Raw genomic sequence first — 20,368 nt, 5'->3', positions numbered from 1 at the left:
ACTGGGAAGCAAGGAAGGAGCCACCCGAGTGAGGACTCATTCATCCCTCATACCACAGCATTAGTTTCCTGGTCCAAGGTCTTTATTTGTCTTGGGGTGTGTTGGGCTGTATTTAAAAATACCCAGAAACCCACCAGGCATTTTAGGCACCCCCAAAGGCAGTAAAGGAGGGGTTCCCATTTGGGTTGGGGGCAGGTTCCTTTCTGCAAGTTCCTCCCTGGCATGAGGACATACAGACACAGTTTGCCAGTGCTAGAGTAGCCCCTGCCTGCACCTGGCTGCACCAAGGCTTGGGAGCAGCTGGGAGCAGCCCAGGTGCTCTGGGTTGCACACCTGAGCTGGGAGGAGGCTGGAGGCGCTGGCTGAAGCCCGCATGCTGAGGGCTCTGCTGCAGCACCCAGGACAGCATTGCATCCATTTACAAAGCTCAGCAAACACCTCCTTGGCCTCCCTGGAGGAGCCCCCTGCACAGGAATGGGGCTGGAGGCCACCATTGTCCTCTCCTGCCTCCAGAGCTATGCATCAGGCTTCCCATACCACTGTGGGAGAGCAGGGACCTGCTCATGGCCCAGAGGGAGCATGGGGCACCTTGGCCACATTGCAGACCCTCTTCTGAGACCCCCAGGTTCCCCCTGTCCCTCACAAGAACAGTTATTTTCACAGTCACTGCTACCCACTTCTCAGGAGCCCCATTCCCCTGGGCTGTGGAGCGAAGTCCTGCACCACACCACTGCTTTTCTTTGCAGTTTTAGTTTCCATTGTTGTTGGAGGGAACTGGGCTTCACACTCCTCACCCAGGAGTGAAGTGCTTGGTTTAGCTGTCTGTTTTTCCAGCAAATTGCTGTCTGAGGGCAGAAAGGGCATGAAGGGGAGAGCAGAGCCAGAGCCTGGGAAAAATTCTGCCCCAGGTCCCTGGGTGAGGATGTCCAATGACACTCTCAAGGGAAAGGAAGCAGCTTGCCATATCTGTTAGGGTCCAATCTTGACTGCCTTCACAGAGGGCCTGGCTGGGCCAGCAGGACTCCCCATTAGCATGCCTGAGCCAGCCTGGTCCCAGATGTCTAGCAAATGTTTGACCCTGGTTTCTTTTCATTTCTTGGGTAATAAACACTTTAGAAGCCAATGGAAAGCATCCAGCATTAGCCCATCTGCATGCAGACAAGCTCTGACGCCTTGGAGATGGTCAGCTGGGGAAAAAGGCATATCCAGTCTTAGGAGAAACACTGATGCCATTTGGCCAATCTCAAGAGCACAGAGCCGGTCCTGGTGACCACATCTCCTCTTGCCTCTGGCTTTCCTGGTGGCTCCCCGAGCTAGTCCCCAGGCCCAGGGTGACTGGAAGGCCCTGAAGCTCAGAGATGCCTTGGATTTTTGTCAGCGTTGGATGAAGGGCATCATCTGCAATCACTGCACAGTCTGCACTGTTGTGAGTGGGGAGCAGAAGAACCCCCGCTGGCAAAGGAGGCAAAGGGAAGGGTTTCCATAACATTACTGAAGTGGTCCCTGAGTACCAGTTTATCTGGCTGTGCCAATGTTCCTATACTGGCACATGAGAAGGTGCTTGAAGGTTTTCTTGAAGGTGGCATTGCAGAGGGCATAGCAGGCCGGGTTGATGGTGCTGTTGACATAGCAGAGCCAGTAGCCAATGGACCACACGGTTTCGGGCACGCAGGTCTCACAGAAGGTGTTAATGAGAACCATCACGTTGTAGGGCGTCCATGTGAGGATGAAGGCCAGCAGGATGGCAAATATGGTGCGGGTGACTTCTTCTCTCGGGCAGCCATCTGGCGCTTCTTCCGTACTTGGCTCCTGGCGATGCTGGCAAACTTCCTGGCAACATTGACTGGGCGGCTGTTGGCCAGGGAGTTGTGGTTAGAGGCACCTGACTTAGCTGGGACGATCTCAATGGCGGTGACACACTCAGTCCCAGTCTGCTTGGTGACAATCTTAATCTTGGACCACTTGGATGTTGGGTTCACCCGGGGGTTGGCTGGACTCTGTCCTTGCCCTGCTGGCAAGATTTCTGCTGTGGGCTTGTCTTTTGTGGTTTGGGTCATGCTAACAGTGCTGGACTCATTGGATGTCTCCTTCTCCTCCTGATGGCCAGTGGCCTCTGTCTGTGCAGATGGCTGGTCATCCACTTTCCCATTCCTCACCTCTTCCTTCACCTCCACGGCCCTCTTGGGAGAGTTATTGTTGTTCTGTTTGACCATGGGGCCCTTGAGGAATCTGAGGGACTTGGCTTTTCTCTCTTTCCTGCTCTCAGGCTTGTGCCTCCTTACCCTGCTTCTGCTGGCCAGGGAGATGTGGATGTACAGCACCGTCATGATAACCACGGGCAGGTAGAAAGCAGCAATGGCTGTGCCAAACGTCACCGCTGGGTTGGAGAGGAACTGGATGTAGCATTCCCTCTCGGGGACTGTCCTCTTGCCCACAACGAACTGCCAGAACAAGATGGCAGGGGCCCAGAGGACGAAGGACAATATCCATGCGGCCGCGATCATTAGCCCTGCCATCTTGGTGGTCCTCCTGGCCGGGTAGGTCAGGGGCTTGGTGACACAGAAGTAGCGGTCGAAGCTGATGATGAGCAGGTTCATGACAGAGGCGTTGCTCACCACATAGTCCAGAGCCAGCCACAGGTCACACACCACGGCCCCCAGCGGCCAGTAGCCTTTGATGATGTACACCGTGTAGAGGTTCATGGAGAAGACCCCGATGATGAGGTCTGCGCAGGCCAGGCTGAAGAGGAAATAGTTGTTGACAGTCTGGAGCTGGCGGTTCACCTTGATGGAGAGCATCACCAGGATGTTCCCCACCACGGTGACAAGGCTGAGCGAGCCGGTGACAGTGGCAATGAAAACCAGCTCCACAGTCTTGTAGTTGGTGGGAGGCTGCACGGCCACCTCGGAGTGGTTGCCCAGGGTGAAGTTGTCATAGGTCAGGTTGGCCATCTTTGCCTGCCAGGGCTGAGCAGAGAAGTTGTGCATGGGATCTGCAAGGACAGCAAGGACAGAAAGGGAGAATATTAGACCTGCCAGCCTGTCCTGGCAGCATTTCCTCAGCTTCCCAGGCCAGCACTGCTGTTAACTAGTGCTCAAAACCCTCCTGGCATTCCTGGACTTCTCTCTGCCACTCCAGGAGTCTGTTGGAGGCATTTTTGTGTTTAGCAGCAGAGGAGGCATACGAGTTGCAGGGAAAGAAGCAGGAGCAGCCCTAGGACAGTCCAGGGTGTGATGGTCCCTTCTTTGCAGGGCCAGAGTGTGATGGTCCCTCTTTGTATATCCGGTGGGAGCACAATCTCCTGTGCCCCAGAGAAGCACACAGGGAGGCCCAAAGGCTGGGGAAAGGGGACTGCAGAGCCCAGAGGGGTTGCACATACAGCACTCACCACCAGAACAGCACAGCATGGAGCCAGTGCCCTTGCTCTCACCCAGGAACATGAGCAGGTTCATGGTATGCCCCAGGCATGTCCCACTGCCCTCCCCAAAGCACTCCCCAAGGGGGGCCTGACCCACAAAGCCCGTGCCTTGGTCTGCTCAGCTCACCTGTGTCTCTCGCAGCAAACAGCTCCTTCTGGAAGATGAAATCTGGGAGAAGGAAAACAGCAAGTTACACCACAGCTTGTGAGTCCCACATCATCTTACCAGGGGCACCAGCTTGTCCAACACAGGTGGCCCTGACCAAAGGGTGACACTGCTGAGATATAGAAAAGCCAAGAAAGGCTGAAGGTGGGTAATTTGGCACTGCACAGTACACAGCACAGCAGGCTCAGGAGAGGGAGGGAGCTGCCCCAGTGTCATCAGTCAGTGATGCTGGGAAGTGATGACCCCTTCCCCCAGTCCCACATCACAGTACAGCTGCAGCCACCCAGGCCACGGAGATGTATGGTGTGGAGAAAGACACCTCAGCATGATACATGGAATTATTTATGAAAAGTGATGAGAATTATAGACAGAATTACTGCCTTCATCCAAATCAAGATGCCTGTGGTTAATCACCCAAGGTAAGAGTATAATGGACCTTAAAAAAAATCAATAGACAAGAAGTGCTGTATTGAGATAAAAGGGAATTTCCTGGAAAACAAAGGAAAAGCAAAGGCACTGAGGGAGTTGGCTTGGACAGAAGAGCTTCCCATAGAACCTGCCTCTCCCACACCATCCAGGCCCCCAAAACATGCTGAGCCTTCACTAGCCTCACCTTGGCTTCTGGGGGCATCCCAACCCTGCCAGACAATCAAGGGCAGCTCTTGCTGGTGCCCAGGGCAGGGGTTCAGCCCCATGGGTGGTGGTGCCAGGAACCCAGCAGGAGCCAGTGAGTGTCCCCTCAGCAGGAGCATCAGCACAGTGTGTCTCTGGCTTGGGTGCTGGCTCCAAATGCCTGCTGGATGACTCCTGAAGCTGATTTTGCTGAATGTATAAACGTGCCATTAACACACACCTCTTCCAAACACGATCTGGCAGGCTTTGAGATCAGTTTGTCTTTTTTAAGTATTTGGAAAGAAATGCCTTTGTCTTTCATTTGTGGTGAGGGTAGGAGATGCTTGCCGTCAGCAAATAGCCAGGTTTTTAATATAAGCATTTTCTAAAGAGATACAGGTGTAATTAAATGGAAATGTGGCTGCTGAGATGCTAAAGCCAGGGTCTGATGTAGCCATTTAGGCAGCTTCTGCATTAGCAAGGCAACAGCTGCAATAGTGGCAGAGCTCCTCTTACAGGTGCAAAGGAAAAAAGTGGGTGAGGGACAAAGAAATACCTCTCTACCATTATCGTCTAAGTGTGTCTGTGAAGACAAAAGGCTTTTAAAAGAAAGCAATGCCCTTTGGTAGATGCTACATGCCAGACATGGATGGGGTGAGGAAGCCTGGTAGTACTGCCCAGCTTTGCACCCACCTCCAAGCACAAGGGATGCATCAAGGGAGAGGGAAAGAGGTTTCTCCTGCCATTCTTCCTGGGCACCCAGCCAGAGATGTGAGAAGAGGTGATAAGTGTATAAAATGCCTTAGAAATATATAATCATGGCAGTTTGGGGGTTGGTTTCAGTACAATTGAAATGAGTTTTAATTTCTTCACTTTGGTGAGATGGGGAGATTTAACTGTCATTCTTGTAACAGCTAATCAAACTGATCAGACAAGCTAGCAATCATGCAGACATCTAACCCAGCTCTTCCAAGAAGAATTTGAAAGTCTTGAAAAGAAACCTTTCCATCGTCTCTGCTAAAATGTGGGTTTCAGTTTTCTCACTTTTGTTCATGAACTGGCATCCTCTTCTAAGCGTGTCTAATTAATTATCAGCCTTGACAGAGGCTTGTGTTCTCAGCTACCCAAAGTAAGAAAAATCCATCTCAACCCCGAAGTGCTCTGTAGGTGTCCCAAGAGCCGGAGGAAAGGCTGCGGCAGCTCCACAGGCGAGCCTTTGGATGCCACCCAGAGGTCATGCTGCAAACTGGTGTGAGGAGGCAGGGGCAGCTGTGCCTCGGGGAGGGCTTCAACACTGAGCACTGTGAAAAGAAGCCTTCACCTAATAGCAAAAGTAAAGCAATCCCCCGTGTGAGGAAAGGAGGAAGACTGAAAACGCTGAAAAGTGTGAAGATAACATACAACACAGACAGAGCAACACGTGTGAGCTGGGAGCTCTGTACACCGTGTTCTCTGCCATACCCCAGTCCACCAGGCATCCCTTCTTTTCCCCTCTACTCTCTATCCTCCTGTCTCACTCTTCTGCTCCCAGCACTCTCTCTGAGCTCACTGGGACTGCTCAGCACTGCCTTTGCCTTCTGAGCAGAGGAGACAGCTCAGTCTGGAGCTAGGAGAAGGCCAAAGATGCTACAAATTTGGTAGGTCTGTGCAGCTGACCAAGCCATGCATCATGCCTGAATGGGCAGTAGAGATAAATCTCTGCTTTTGAGATGGAGAGCATCCAGGCTGTGTGGGAAGGGTCTGGGTGGGGGCACAGCCCCCAGGCAGTCACACTTCTTCATCCCCATCATGTGTCCATGTGTCCAAAGATGGAGAGAGCACACAGGACAGCTGTGGAGCTGCAACAAACTCACCAGTGTGACACCATCTCCACCTTCATGCCGGCTGCATCACTGTTCCCAGTTCTGTGACACAAAGACACCAGACACCAAGGGACAGCTCCAGAACTTGATGTCTCTCCACTTAACACCTTCTCTGTGTCCCCCAGTGCCCAGTGCTTGCTCCCTGCACCTTCAGGAGTCCATTTCTTCTCTCCCTCCCTTCACAGCCCCCATCTTACATCACCCTCTCTGTCTCCATTCCCTTTTGCACCCCATTTTCATGATGACACCACAGACAGTGAGGAGACAGAGTCTTGACAAAGCTGAGAAAACACTTCAGAAGGGCTCCTGGGGCTGAGACCCCTACCTGTCATAGAAACTGGCTTTTCAGCCTGCACACAACCATTCTTTGTCTGCAGTGCTCTGTGGGTGCTCTTCCATACCTGCTTGCACTAGCCAGTGACAGCAAGCTCCCTCAGACTTTTGGCAGTGATTTAGAGCTGGTTTTCTCCTCTTTGAAGCCATTGGGAGACTCCAACTCTTTACTGATAGCATCCTCTAGTCCAAGAGTTTCTGTGGCTGCTGCGGTACTCACCAACCATACCATCAAGGGAAATACCTTTCTCTTCCCACAGAGCCACAGATCCAAGAAGAGAAAATTGTAATATGGGTGGGGTCCAACCACTGCGGGCAGTGGGCACAGCAGGGTCTTCACTGTTGCCTGCAATCATGGGTGTGACCACACTAGTGGGAGGAATTCAACTCCCGAGCAAGAGCAAAGCCGGCGCTCTGTCACAGGGTGACACCCGAGACCACAGCAGAAAACTCCTGCTACTTGCTTGCTGCAGCTCATGTGCTCTCCAGCAAGCCTTCCCAGGCTGTCAGCTCCCACAAACTCACAGCCTCTTGCCAGGCAGGAGAGGAGACAGCCCTGTCATGGACTGCTGCTGACCTTCCAGTACCCAAGAATCTGCAGTAGCTGGAGGCTGGTGCTCCATCAGCTGCAGTTCGTGACTGAGCACCTGCTGAGCTCCCAGCGCACATGGGATGGAGGGTTTGTTCCCTCCCGCCCCTGCTGTGGAAGGAGCTGGCCACCCTCCCCCCCGGCACAGCAAAGGCAATGGCAGAGGGAGGTATTTACACACACCCGTGTGATGGGGGCACCTCAAGCTGCGGGATGAGCTCCTGGAGCAAGCAGCCCTGCTGCCCCAGTGTTCCCTGCCTCCTCTGTACTGCACAGCCTCCCTCTGCTGCACTGCCCGTCCCACATGTCACCACCAGCCATCTCCTTTCCTGTTTAACACTGTCCCCGTCCCAGCATCATCCTCAGGGCTGGGGATCCCCAGGGAGCAGGTGCAAGAGGGAGCAAAGCCATGTCTGGTCTGCATGTGGCTGAAGCAAAGCCTCTGGGAATGAGCAGAGCCCTGCAAGGAACCCAGCATAAAGCAAGTCCCACACTCACACACCGGTCTGGGGAGGGAGATGTTTGCAGGGGAAGGAGAGGAATCAGAAAAAGCTGTGCTTCAGAGACACCTATGAGTGTGAGCTATTCCCAGAGGAAATGGGATTTAGCCCTGCATGGGTTTGAAGCAACAACAAAACTGAAAGCGACCTGGAGCCCAGGGACAGGATGGAGGGGCTGTGGCTGTAAACTCCTGGCTGGATGGAGCCTGTGGGGCTCTGGGCGCTGCCTGTCTCTGGGACGGAGGGAAGGTGGCCCCTTCCACCACAGGCACATTCCAAGGAGAAGGCACACATTGACCCCTGCTCTGTCTGGGTGCCAAAGGCTGGGCCTGGGCACATCACCTTTGGTGTCATGTTTGGAAAGAGCCAGACCAGCCCCATTGGCAGTCCCCTGCTTGCCTTGGCTTTCCTAAAAGTGCAGAGAGGATAAAAATCTTAATGGGATTCATCCTGTCAGGTCAAACTGCTGATGTGATGTGGGTCTGGGCAGCTTGTGCAGCCATCCACCACAAGGAGGAGAGGAGAGAGAAAAAAAAGGAAACAAAAGATGCTAGACATTTATGGCTCAGGCTCACAAAGGGAAGGTATACTTAGGGTAGGGTGGCAGTTTGCACCGCTAATTGCATTATCTAATAGCTGTTAATTAGTTCTTGAATCATGGCACCACTTTACAGCTCATGAAGGGTTGTTCCGGTTGACAGATTCACACCCCTCAGAGTGTGAAAACAGAATTCCTAGATACTGGGAACAGGCACCTTAGAAATACAACACACGAGAGAAGACCAAGGGCAGGCCCTGTGTCTGGCAGGGGAGGGCTGGTCTGCTTCCGTGCCTCTGCATTGGAATGATGAAGGCAATAAACAACCAGAAAAACAGAACGGAGATGAGGGGCCAGCGGGATCTGTGTTAAAATGGCAGGGCTCCCTCTGCCCTCTAAGCTCTGGCTGGTGGCTGTGCTTTCACCACTCTGGTCAATGGATCCCTGAAGTCCTTATCCTGCTCCAGAGGAGATCTGAGCCATTGAAGAACAGGAATTGTTTCTTGTCAGTTATCTATGGGGTGGTTCTGGGCATTTGATTTTTCCATTGAATAATATATTCTTCTTTTTTCCTCTGCTGCTCAACTGGTTCTCATGTGGCAAAGCAATTTCCTCCATTCCTACAAGTTAAGAACCTCTGATATCTTTTCCTGGAGCCACTGGACTAAGCTCAGTGGCACAGGAGCAGCAAGTTTTCAGGGGGCAAGGGGCCAGAGAATCATCCCCCCTAACCCGTGCCTGACGCATTTGCCATGTCCAGGGCCAGAAGGGAATGCTGCAGCTGGGCAATGCCACCACCTCCCAAGCAAGCCAGGACCATCCCTGCCTTCACACCTGCTTGTAACTATGTGGTTAATGCTGGCTTTCAGAGCAAAGCCGAGGCGTCCAAGGTGGCTGCACCCGGCTGTGGGAGCTGTGGCTGTTGAGCTGCTCCTGCAGGTAATGCCCAGCCCACCAGGCTCACCAGCATCCCACAGCAGGCACAGCTGCACCCCCTGCCCAAACTGCCCCCCAGCATTTGCCTGTATCCCTATTGTGCCCTTTGTAGGTTGTAAGGGGCTGCATTCCATTTATTCACAGCATAACCAGACAAGAAGCAAGCCAGTGAGAGTGTTTTTTAAAAAGTAATTGAAAGGTCACTCCTATAAATAGGCTTCCAGCACACTGGTCACTCTGACAATTAATTAACCACCTGTCACCCAATTATTAGGCTAAATAAATAACCTGTCAGTGGAACGCTGCTAGCAAGTGCCTAGCAAATGAAGTGCAACCTTACCCTGCTGTGCCCAGCCTGCAGCTCCCGGGCTCCGGCGGCTCCAGCAGCTCCCGCGCCCGCGCTGGCTCCGATGGTGACATCCCGGGGACAGGGCTCAGCACGGCGGCATGGCACAGCGGGACAGGGCGACACTGGGCCCTCCCTCCAGTGCCCCAGGGCTGCAGCTCCCTGCTGGCGGCAGAGCTCAGCTCAGTGTCGCTGAGCCAAGAAGGCGCTGGGCTTCCAGCTGAGCCTGGGCTGGAGCCACACTTCTCCCCTCCCATCCAGTGCATTAATGCTCTCTGCCTCAGAGAGATGCTCATGTACTTTTATATGCCTGGGCTGAAGCTTGAACAGAACCCAGCTGTTTCAAGGCAGTGCAGCAGAAATAACCCTGCTGCAGCTACAGGTCCCACGGCCGGGAAGGACTCTGGGACCAGCAGCAGAGAGGAAGGAGGGGAGAGAGAGGATTTCAGCAACAAGTGACTGCCTGGATTAGCTGGGCTATCCCAGAGAGAGGTTAGTGACAGGGAGCAGGTACCTGTGGGAGAGAGAAGGGTGGAGGAGGGACTGGGGGCTAGAGAGGCAAGTGTTGCAACACCTAAGAGCTGCTTGCTTAGAAGAGCAGATCCCCTGCCCCAGGAACAGGCCTTGCCTGGGAATGGCGAGGAGGAAGGACTTGGCTCTTTTTGGGAAGCCAGTTGTAGGGAAGCCCCTTCACCCTGCCACTGCCCCACACAGCCACAGGTGCCAGGTCTCTATCACCCACCTGGGGGATCTGCCAGGCTGTCCCAGGTGCCAGGGCTGGTGCTGAATAAGGCAGGGGGTGGTCCCTGTGCAGCATCCTGCACTCACCCTGTTTGTCCCCAGGGTCCCACGAACCGTAGGGTGGGGATGCAGCTCAGGCAGTCAGAGATGTAGTACTCCTCTGGCAGAGCATGGGCAGGGGGAACATGTTTCTCTGTTACTCATCCCAGAGCTGAAATACCACAGGGAGCAAACAGTAAGGTGCTCATCTGAAATTTTAAAGACCTGACAATGGAGCCCCTTGCCCCATGGAGCAGCATGAAGCTCTGCAGGGCTTTGAGAGGACTAATTAGCCAGCTATGCAATGGATGAGAGAAAAGAGCTGATGCCCTGAGCCAAGGGCAGAAAATCAGGAAGGAACAAGAACCTGCTGGATGGATGTGTATGTGAGAACCCTAGTCCTGGGGGCAGATAGCAGATGGGAATCTTTGTGGTGCTAATGAATAATGAAACTGAAAATATTTTACCCCATTTGACCATAAGACCATAAGGCCAGAGAATTTGGAGTTGGAGGTGGTGCCTGAGCAAAGGGAAGAAGAGGAGCTGTGGCAGAAGGTGGGCAGGAGAGCCCAGGGCATGGACAGGCAGAATGGAAGATGTGGGGGTCACAGTGCAAGGGGAGGAGAGCAGGTAGGAAATCCCCATCCCTGGTGATAACAGAGAAAGGGAGGGATGGAGAGGAAGGAGGTGGGAATAGTCTCAGTCTGCCAGGGAGGCATTATTTATCTTCTCTACAGAAAAGTCCTGAGAAAACCTTCTGAGAAGGAGAGACTTCACACACGTTGCCTGCAAACCTCTCCCTGCTGTCTTCTCTGGAGGCTCCCTCCAGCTCCTTGCTGGGCAGATGGGAGCTGTGCTGGCACTGGAAACCTCTGTGGGCTGCAGCACTCTGGCTCAGGCAGGCCAGCTCTGCCTGGAGTCACCTTTGTCACTGCAGGATGGTGACCCCCAGCCTGTTGTGCTGGTGCTGAATAAGGCAGGGGCTGGCCTCCATGCAGAGACCCACAGCACTCCACACTCACCCTTTTTGCCCCCAGGGTGCCCATGAGCCGCAGGGTGGGGATGCAGCTCAGACAGTCAGGGTTGCAGTGCTGCTCACCCCACAGGACAGGGCAGGGGTTTAGCCACCTCATTGCCTAGGACTGCACAGTAGCAGAGGGTTTAATGAGCTGAGCATCACTTATGGGCTGTGGTGAGTTATCTGAGCTCTGCAAGAAGCTTAGAGACCACTGTGCTAGCCACTGCTCCTAAGTGCTGCAGAAAGGCAGGCCCAAGGCCAGGCAAATCATGCCTGTTTTCAGCAAAGGCAGATGCCAGAAGGGTTTCATTGCTCTCCACTCCTCTCTATACACATGCATGCACTTTTTTGGCCTTATCTGGAGCTGCACATGATGTAACTGTCAGCAGAGCAGGGATCCAAACTACCCCAGAGGCACTGGAGACGGAGAGATGCTGGGTACTCTCCTTCCCCTCTCAGTCATGCAAAGATCCCTCACGGATCTCAGTCCCTGCTCAGCAGAGCCAGCCTGCCGTGCTGCCTGGCTAACATCAGCACTGGGAGGGTCTGCAAGTGAGGGGTCAGTGAAGCAGGCGCCATGGAGGCCCCTGGAGAGCTGCTCTGTGACCTGGAGTGGAATTAGGGGCCTGGGACATCGTGTTTGCAGACTCGTGTTTTCAGACCTCAGTGTTGCACAACTGCAGCTGAGTTTCCCACAGACAAATCAATCTAATTCTGCTTAAAGAGGCTGAAGGCATTAACCCATTAACTGGCCAACACAAATCAACTTCACCAGGAGCCTTAACCCTGCTGACAACATTTCACCTCCAGACACTTCCAGCTGAGGCTCCTGGTGTCAGCCCCCACTGCCTCCTCTGCCAAGCTGCAAGGTGCTACACAACATGCTAGATTTAAAAGCAGTTGTGGTACCAGAGGAGGTGCTTCTCTGCCTGGCTGTCTTGGCTGGAGGAGCACGGCCACAGTAGCTCAGTAACACACTGATAACTCAGGCTGAGCCTGCTGAACTCCAGGGGCTCCATGGTTTGCACTGGGTTCTGCCTTTAAAGGACAAAATTCCTAGCTGCTGCCCCTCCTTCACCAAGTCATCTGGGATGCAACTCCCCTTCCAGGCTCTTGATGACAAGTGAACAGCCCTGTGCTTCCCCATGGCCTTCTCCAGCTCTCTCTGAGTCACTGGAAGAGGTGGGAGAGGTTCCTCTGCAGCCCCACACCTCAACTTGCCTAACGCTGGGGCAGGAGGTGGGAAAGGAACAGGGCACTTGGGCATCTCTGCCACTGCCTCTGCACCGAGTGGGAGTGGAGCTGACACTGCACAGGACATAAAGGCGTGATGGGGACAGGCTCACAGCACTGTCACTCACACAGCTGGTTTGCAGGGTCTCCGGCAACAGTTTCGGGGATTGTCAGAGGGACGAAGCACTGTGCCTACAGCCATTGCATCTGCAGGCTTAAACAGGCTGGTGAGGTTAATTTTCTCAGCAAATTTACATCACACAAGGTATAAACAGCCTTTGTTGGAGTTCCTCCTCCATGCGGTGCAGCCTCAGGGCTGAGGGCGTCTCTGGAGGGTCCCGAGAGCAGCCCCGGGGCGAAGGTGTGAGCAGCTGAGCCCGGCACGCAAGGGGTGGGGCTGGCGAGCATCTCCTGCAGAGCCTCGCTTGCTGTGCTCACAGTGCCAGGGGACTCGGGGTCAGAAGACAGGTCAAATGATGTCGTCTTAGCACAGAGACAAGTCCCAAGAGGACCAGGGCATCGATCTTCAGGGAAGGTGGGATGGCTGCCAACACAGAGTGAGGACACCCAGCTGTCTCTAGCTGGGGGAACAGGGACTGGCTGTGTGTCTCCTGCTAAAACTCTGTCTCTTAGTATCAAGGGGAGGATCTGTATATGAGACACCCTGCCCTGTGTTCATGCACCAGCGAAATACTGGAATCATGGGCCAGTCTGCCCAGGGAACACTTGTCTCAGATCGATTTGTCCAGGAAGTACCTAACTCCTTGACGTTTCAGTAAATGAATTTGTCTGAATACAGAGCAATACATACCTCAGTGTGTTTGAGGGTCTGGATGCAGCAAGACTGTGCCATGCCTAGAGGGTTAAAGGGATGTCCTGGTGAGTTATGCCCCGGGGATGGTTGAGGCTGGCACACTCCTCCACTTGGCTGTGAGCTGGACAGCAGCCACACATCCAGGCCCTCACCTCCTGGTCTGCCTGGGCCCTGGGCTGAAGACCACATGAGTCTTCCTAAAAACTAGTGTCTGTTTTCTGACTAGCCCCACAAATCCCTCAGAAGAAGAATGGATTTGGTACAGCTCCAATCACCAGCTTGAAGAGGCTTCAACACTGCCCGGGTATGGAGCCCTGCTGTACCACTGGTACCTGGCACACTCATGGTGAGTGCTGGTGATTGGGCAGACTAAAGAGCAGTTAACGGGGGATGCTGGGATGGGAATGAAGGGATGAGAGGAAGTTGGTGGGCATGATCTGGTCCAAAACATCCATTTCCTCACTGTATCAGGTCCTGTACTCTCACATCTCCCTGTAACATGTCTTTTAAACAAGCAGTTTTAGAACCAGCCCAGAATGGATGATGAAATGCAAAGCAAACTTCCTCCCCTGGCTTACTGGAAAGCCATAAGGGCATAGACCCATGTCAGACTGAGGAGCAACTGGGTCAAAAACAATGTCCACTTCTGCAGAAGATGCCCATCAAAGTCCTGACTTAGCGTGCCAAGGAGAAGGGGTCAGCTTGCACACATGGAACACTTGCTGCGTGTCTGTCCATGTAGAAAGAGGAGCTGTGTTTGTGCAGAAGGCAGCAGCCCCTTGCAAACAGCCTCCATTTCCCTCTCCTTTTATGACTGATCTCCCCGCTGCCTTTGCAGAGCTCTGTCTGCCACCTCAGCTGTGCGCTCACCAAACCTCTTCACCTCTGTGGAGCTGCTGGACAGGGCTCAGCAGGGCAGGCAGAGAAGGGATCAATACAAAGGTGTGCTAGGGACAGCTCTGCAGCTCCTGATCTCAGTATTTTTATTCCCTGTTTTTGTCTCTTTTCCTACTTTATTTTTTTTTTCTCCTGGGGAGATATTTGTCACTTTAATTTTAAAGAACAAAACAACAAAACCCCAACCATGACAAGACCTAACATCAATGGGATGTTCGTGGGGACAGTTAAAAGAGAAAAACCATACTCCTTCTGCAAACTCAGAGTAATTGGATCAGAGTATTAATTAATCATTTCAGTTCATTTCTCTTCTGTGAAAGAAAACAGACTGACCTGCTGAGACGGGTACGCCCCTCGTGTGAAAAAACAAACCACTTTTACCGGTAGCCCTTCTCCTCCTTCTCCTGCCGGCTTTCCTCTGCCCACTCATCAGGTCACTCCCAGGGCCACGGCTGCTCCATCCAGCAGCCCTGGACACTTGCTGCTGCTCTGAGCAAGGGCACATGGGCTTGGCTACTGCAGGAGCCAGGGCTGCTGCCCAGCACTGCACACCTGCTCCTTCCCCACCTTCCACACCCAGGGCTCCCACCACCGGCCGTCCTGGCTGAAGGGGGAGCCAGGGATGGGTTGCTGGTTAGGATCCCCACTGGATGCCCTGCTCTGTGTTGGGATGTCTCTGGGGGCCTAGTCCAGGCTGGAGAGCAGCAGCAGGTGCTCGGATCACGGGAGTGAGGGCGATAGGAAGCAGGAGGTGGTGCCCAGCAGTAGAGACAGCGAAAGCATCCTGGTGTCACCTGTGATCTCAACGTGAGCCTTGTCTCTGGTGCTGTTTCACCAAAAGCCTGGGCTCTGGGATCACGGCACCCGAGTATTTTGACAGACAGTGCCTGCATCAACAAGCCACCCAGCTGTATTGGTAGCAACCCTTCCAGCCCCTCTATTCACTCTGCAAGTTTTGGCAGGAGTCAAACTACTCTTGGAGGTCAGTCAAGGCAGTTGTGATAAAGCAGGAATCCTCCAAATGCCCAAGCAGAGCCGAGCTACGAGCAGGGCACAGGGGAACACCAGCTGTTCCTCAGGTTGGGAAGCATCTCTCTAGCCTTTGGGTTTCCAAAGACCAGCTATAAAAATCCATCCACAGCACAACAGAGGGGTTGAAAACAGGTCAGACAGAAGCCAATGCTGCTTTTATTTAAGAAAAATGACAAGTACTGTCCCCTGATTTGAAGCCAGTGTCATTATTTTGGAAAAAAAGAAGGGTGTGGCTGCCTGACTCTTGTCCATGACGGGCCAACAGAGAGCATGGGGCACCTGTCTTTACCAGCAGGAAAGGTGCAACAGGGCCAAGAAAGGGCTAAAGGGAAGATGAGATCCACCGAGGGAGAGAGTGGGGAAGATAAGTCTCCCTTGCAATGCACAGCCCGGCAAAGTGTTCTGTGGAGAGGGGGCAAACTTCTGCCTAGTCATGTCCTGGGAGGTGGCCACCAGCGCCATAGGGGTTTGCCCAGTATGGCGACAAAGTATCCAAAAGATTGGGGATCCTGTCCCTATTGCTCTTGTTGGAACTGTGAGGGAAGCAAGGAGAGCATGCAGGTAATTTCTTGTCCAGGGATGTCTCCTTCCCAAAGAAGGCACCAGGAAAGCCAATAACCCCCGTCCTGAGTTTCCTCCTGGCGGGGGGGGGGTGCCTGCCCCGGACCGCAGGCTGCTCGTATTCCCTACTCAGGGTGCTGACAGGGCTGTTTCCTGGGTGACAAGAGGGACCCGAGGTTCCTCGGGCGACGGATCCCGGAACGGTGTTGGTTTGGATGCGAGCAGCGGTGCCAGGGTGCCAGACATCACCCCGGTGCCTGGCAGGGCTGCACGGCTCCAGACATCCCGGGGCAGCGAACCAGTGCGAGGGTCCCGACCCGCGGGGCGACCGGGAGAGACGCAGGAATGTGGGAAAGTTGGCAGAGACACCTCCCCCATTCCTGGGGGAGCAGCATCCCCGGGGGCGCGCAGCCCCGGCCCCCCGCACCCCAAAGCCATGCTGAACCCCCGGACCCTGCGGGGACCCCCGCGCCCCCCGCCTCGCCCCGGGCCCCGAGCAGCACTCACCGGGCAGCCCAGCCCAGGGCGGCGCGGAGCGGTTCTCAGCGGCCATGGTGCCGCGCCGCGCCCGCGGGGGCTCCGGCTGGCATGGCCCGGCTCCGGTCCGGCTCCGGTCCGGCTCCGGTCCCGGCTCCCGGTGCCGGCGGCGCCGCGAGCGGCGGAGGGGCGGGGAGAGGGGAGGGCCCGGAGCTGCCGGCTCGGCCCTGGCCTCCTCCCCCCGCCCTCGCCCTCCCCCGCGCCCAGATGTGTCGCCCCCAGATGTGCCGCCCCCAGATGTGTCGCCCCCCTCGCCGCCACGAAAGCGCACCGGGGCGGGGGCGGGGAGGGGGCTCACAACGTCAGGAGCCGCTGCCAATCCCCACGCCGCCGATCCCCCCGTGCCAGATGTGGCCTCCCGGCCCTCCGGCCAGATGTTGTGCGGGAGCGCTCCTGCAGCACCCCGGACAGCGCTCCCGGGATCGCCGGGCTCCGGCCCCTCCCCGGCACCCACCGGCGGGGATCAATCCCGATCCGCTGGAGCCGGCAGCGCCGGGAGCAGCGGCGTCCCAAGGGGACAGAGCGAGGAGCTGGGAGACGCAGAGAGGGGCCCGGCACAGACAGGGTAAAGAGAGGCCTCGGCGCTTTCCCTGGCCCCCAAAAATCTCTGCCGGGCTGTCACTAGCGCTCGGAATTGGGGTGTTCATGCAGAACAAAAAAACTCGTCAGGCATCTCCGCAATCGGCTGACTGGCTGTCCCCCAGATCTGGCTTTTGGTAATGAGAAAGTGTCGAACAAGAAGAAACAAAGGGAGAAGAAAAAACACCGGTACACCTTTCCCCTTCCCTTCACTTTAGACCTAGAGCAACTCCCTCACCCACCCTCTACCTCTCACTTGTGCTGTCTCACAGACACACACGGGTATCATTTCCCCATCTGCTCAGCTCTCACATGCACATGCATACACACATAAACAAATAAATGCCCCACTTTAACCCTTCTTCGAAGCAATGCAGATGCAGATGGGTTCCAGCCATCCAGCCCTTCACTCCCTCATCCTCTTCTCATACCTCTCTGGCTCTGGGAGGTAGCACTTAACAGAAGTGCAGTATTTTAAGTCAGTGTGTCATCTAAAGATGTGTCCAGTTCACAGACTGGACCTCTCTTTTCCCTAGATCCTGCAAAGTGTTATCTTCTCCCTGCAAATGGAGACACATTTCTGAATTCCAGCAGAGAGAACATTATTAAGGTAATTCAGACAATTTTCTCTGATGACACATCTCCCGCTCCAGGTGCATCTCTGCACCCTGAAAAGGTTAAAGCCTTTTGGCACTTACATCTGCTGCTGCCTTTGCACGCCAAGGGGCCCCTGCCACAGCAGGGAGGCAGATGCACCACCATTATTTTGGTCACCATAGGGCACATTCTGGCATTTCTTTAGTGAGTTCAGTCGACCTTTTCCTTCATGCCTTCTTTGAAAAAAAAGAAGACAAAGCTTTCCAAATGTTGGCTGGTGTGAAGCCATGCAATTGCACCAAGTGCAATGAGGATTTGCTGGCTCTTTCGAGTTTAACATCGGCCCATGCTCTTTTTGCAGTCACTGACCAAAACCTGTCAAAGACTCCAGCCAGTTATTTGGAATCTCTTGCCTTGAACAAAGTCCTAACCTCACCACCCTCTTCTCCTTCTTTCCCCCTAAAAACCAATGTGAATGAACCTTTGTCATGCTCTGTGAGAACTCATCAGACTTGAGGGAATATCTGCTTCAAAGACAATTTGATTGTACTGGAGTTGGGTTATTTGATTGGACTCTTGTTTCAAACTACAAGCCCCCATAGAAAGACAAAAGACTGTAATGAACAGTGAGATGTCTCCTTCCAAAGCTGATCAGCCATGGAGATAAAAATGTGCAACCAAATTGAATACAAAACTTTTCAACTTCTAACTCTTAGCTTAGCTATATGCACTCATTAGTCAGAAGCATGTTTTCTGAAAGCCTGGACTCACTATACATATTCCAATTAAAGACAGTACTTGCTTCTTCTGGCTTGACATATTCACACATTCCCTTCTCGTGGGCTGCCAGCTAGTTCCACCAGCCTCTCTTGCTGCCACCAAAGAGACATCACCTTCCCTCCTGGGCCATGTCAGCACTGGTCATGAACAACTTAATCCACTCCAGAATCAGACCTCAGCTCCACCTCTTCCCCTGGCCACAGATGCTGGAACAGTCTGTGGTGTGGGACAGGAGGGACTTGTGGTTTTCCCATGGAAGAAGGCAAGGACTGACTTGACTTCATATTCAATGGCCCAAGCAAATCAAGAGCCTTTTTTACTCTCTTTTGGGATTAAGGCCTGTGACAGTCTGAGACTCTTATATTTGGATATTCTGCTATTCTGTTGGATTGACCCAGCTTGGTCTGGAGGAGTAAGCAGCCAGCAAACCCAGCATCTGTCACCTTGTAGGAATCTGGGATACTCCTAGAGCTTTCTATTTTTCTTGCAACTGCACATCTCCCATTTCTTCACATCAGTCTGCTTCCAGCCTCTATTTTTTTGGAATGGCTTCTTTGTCTTATTTTTTCTTTTCTGCCACGCTGTGCTGTGCCTGCTCTCTAATCAGCATTAGCTAGTCTTCCATTATCAGCTGGCAATGCTCCATCACACTCCTCTGTCTCAAAAATTGCCCTTGCACCAAAATACCATGAACACCTGGGAACAGACAAAGCCACTCCTCTCACCTCTGCCTTTGAAGGGGGATATGCAAAAACCAGTGGCAAGTGACCACCCTGATACTCCACCCTGGCTTGTTACAGTCCCTATCCATAGCCATCCTGAGGCAGAGTGGTTACACCACTGAGCAGGTGTGCAGAGATGAATATTTTTGAAGAGCAGGAAAAGCAGTTATGGGTCACTTACTCTGGCTTCCCCCACAAGCCCAGGAACATCCACTCATTATCCCTGACAGATTCCCAGTAACTATACTCAAACATGCAGCAGCCACAGCAGCAGCCAGCCCTGGCTCCTGGCACACAAAGTAATGCCAGGCTGTGTCTGCTGGGGGACTTGGGGAATTCACTGCTGATCCTGCAACCCTACACTCATGGCAGGGCATCCTCAAGTAAAGGGGCAGTTTTCACCCAGCCCTTTAGCACATGGGGCATGTTCAGACACACCTCTGGCACTGAGCTCTGCCAGGGACAAATCTCCTGACCCCACAGCTCTGGTCAGGTCTCCCCCTTCTCTCCACAAGTCCTCCCCTAGCCTGACAGCCCCTGCCAGCCTCCAGCAAAAGCACTCCAGCCCAAGCCTGTCCTCCCATCCTGCTCACAGAGAGGGATGGGATATGCTGCATATGCTCACATGCTCTCTCTCCTTCCTTTCTGTCCTTCTTCAAGGCACTCAGGCTTTCTTTCTGCCTCACACACCCTTTCATGCTCCACTTCCCTCCTTCTGCCACCAGATCCCTTTGCCCTCCGGTGGATCCAGATTGCCTCCCCAGCACAATGCAGGCAGCCAGTCCCCCTCCCTCTGACAGACGTACTCCCACTTGCTGAACCCATCTACAAGGCTTTAATATTCATAAAAGTCAACCTTAGTCTAAAGAAAATGTGCTTGATGACGAAAGTATTTACATTGCAAATCACTTTTAATAGCCCTCTGGTAGTCAGCCTGGTGATAAATGCTAATCCATCTATCAGCTCAAAACCAAAATAAACCCAACTCAGAAGGGGAGAGTCAGAGAAAGAAAAAGCAGCTGGTGACAGTGAGTAAGGATCAGTTCTCTGGACCACCACTGCCACAGGAGACAGGTGTGAAAGCTTCACTCAGCTGCTGGTGAAAAGAGTAAAATGTCCCAAAGGGAGCAGAGGCAGCTGCTCTACCTGCTCTTGGCCAAGCAAGGAGACACCCTTCACTCACTGGATTTGGCATTGCCTGGCAGGACAGAGCTGTCTGTAAATGCCAGTGCAGCAACTCAGGCTCTCTGCCCATGCCCAGGGCTGCAAGCAGCAGGCTGATGGCACCCATGGGTGGGCTGTGTGCTGCTGGGTGAAACACAGCCATGGGGGACATGGATCATTCCCCTGAGCCATTGTCATCCCTGTGGGAGATGGAAGAAGGGATGGCACCTCGTGGTTACTTGCCTCTAATAATTTGCCTAAGGGCATGGGATGTCATATTTGTAAAGGACCTAAGAACTGTTTAAAAGGTCTGAAATAAATACTGCTTTCAGTCTCCCACACCTGTTCTCCCCA

The 20,368-nt window shown here is 53.7% G+C and overlaps 1 protein-coding gene across 1 annotated transcript; it reads right to left on the bottom strand.

Annotated features, from left to right (window-relative positions):
• Nucleotides 1-64: 64 nt before the first annotated feature.
• On the bottom strand, nucleotides 65-16,257 carry CHRM4 (cholinergic receptor muscarinic 4). The gene is given in 4 exon segments (XM_079309209.1): nucleotides 65-1,763; nucleotides 1,766-2,992; nucleotides 3,546-3,587; nucleotides 16,143-16,257. Coding segments are annotated over 4 exon segments (1,563 nt in total). The 5' UTR covers nucleotides 16,189-16,257; the 3' UTR covers nucleotides 65-1,515.
• Between the last annotated feature and the right edge of the window lie 4,111 nt (nucleotides 16,258-20,368).

This window comes from Erithacus rubecula (genome assembly GCF_903797595.1).
Source record: "Erithacus rubecula genome assembly, chromosome: 6".
Classification (NCBI taxonomy): domain Eukaryota; kingdom Metazoa; phylum Chordata; class Aves; order Passeriformes; family Muscicapidae; genus Erithacus; species Erithacus rubecula.
This window is presented reverse-complemented; position numbering and strand designations above follow the sequence as displayed.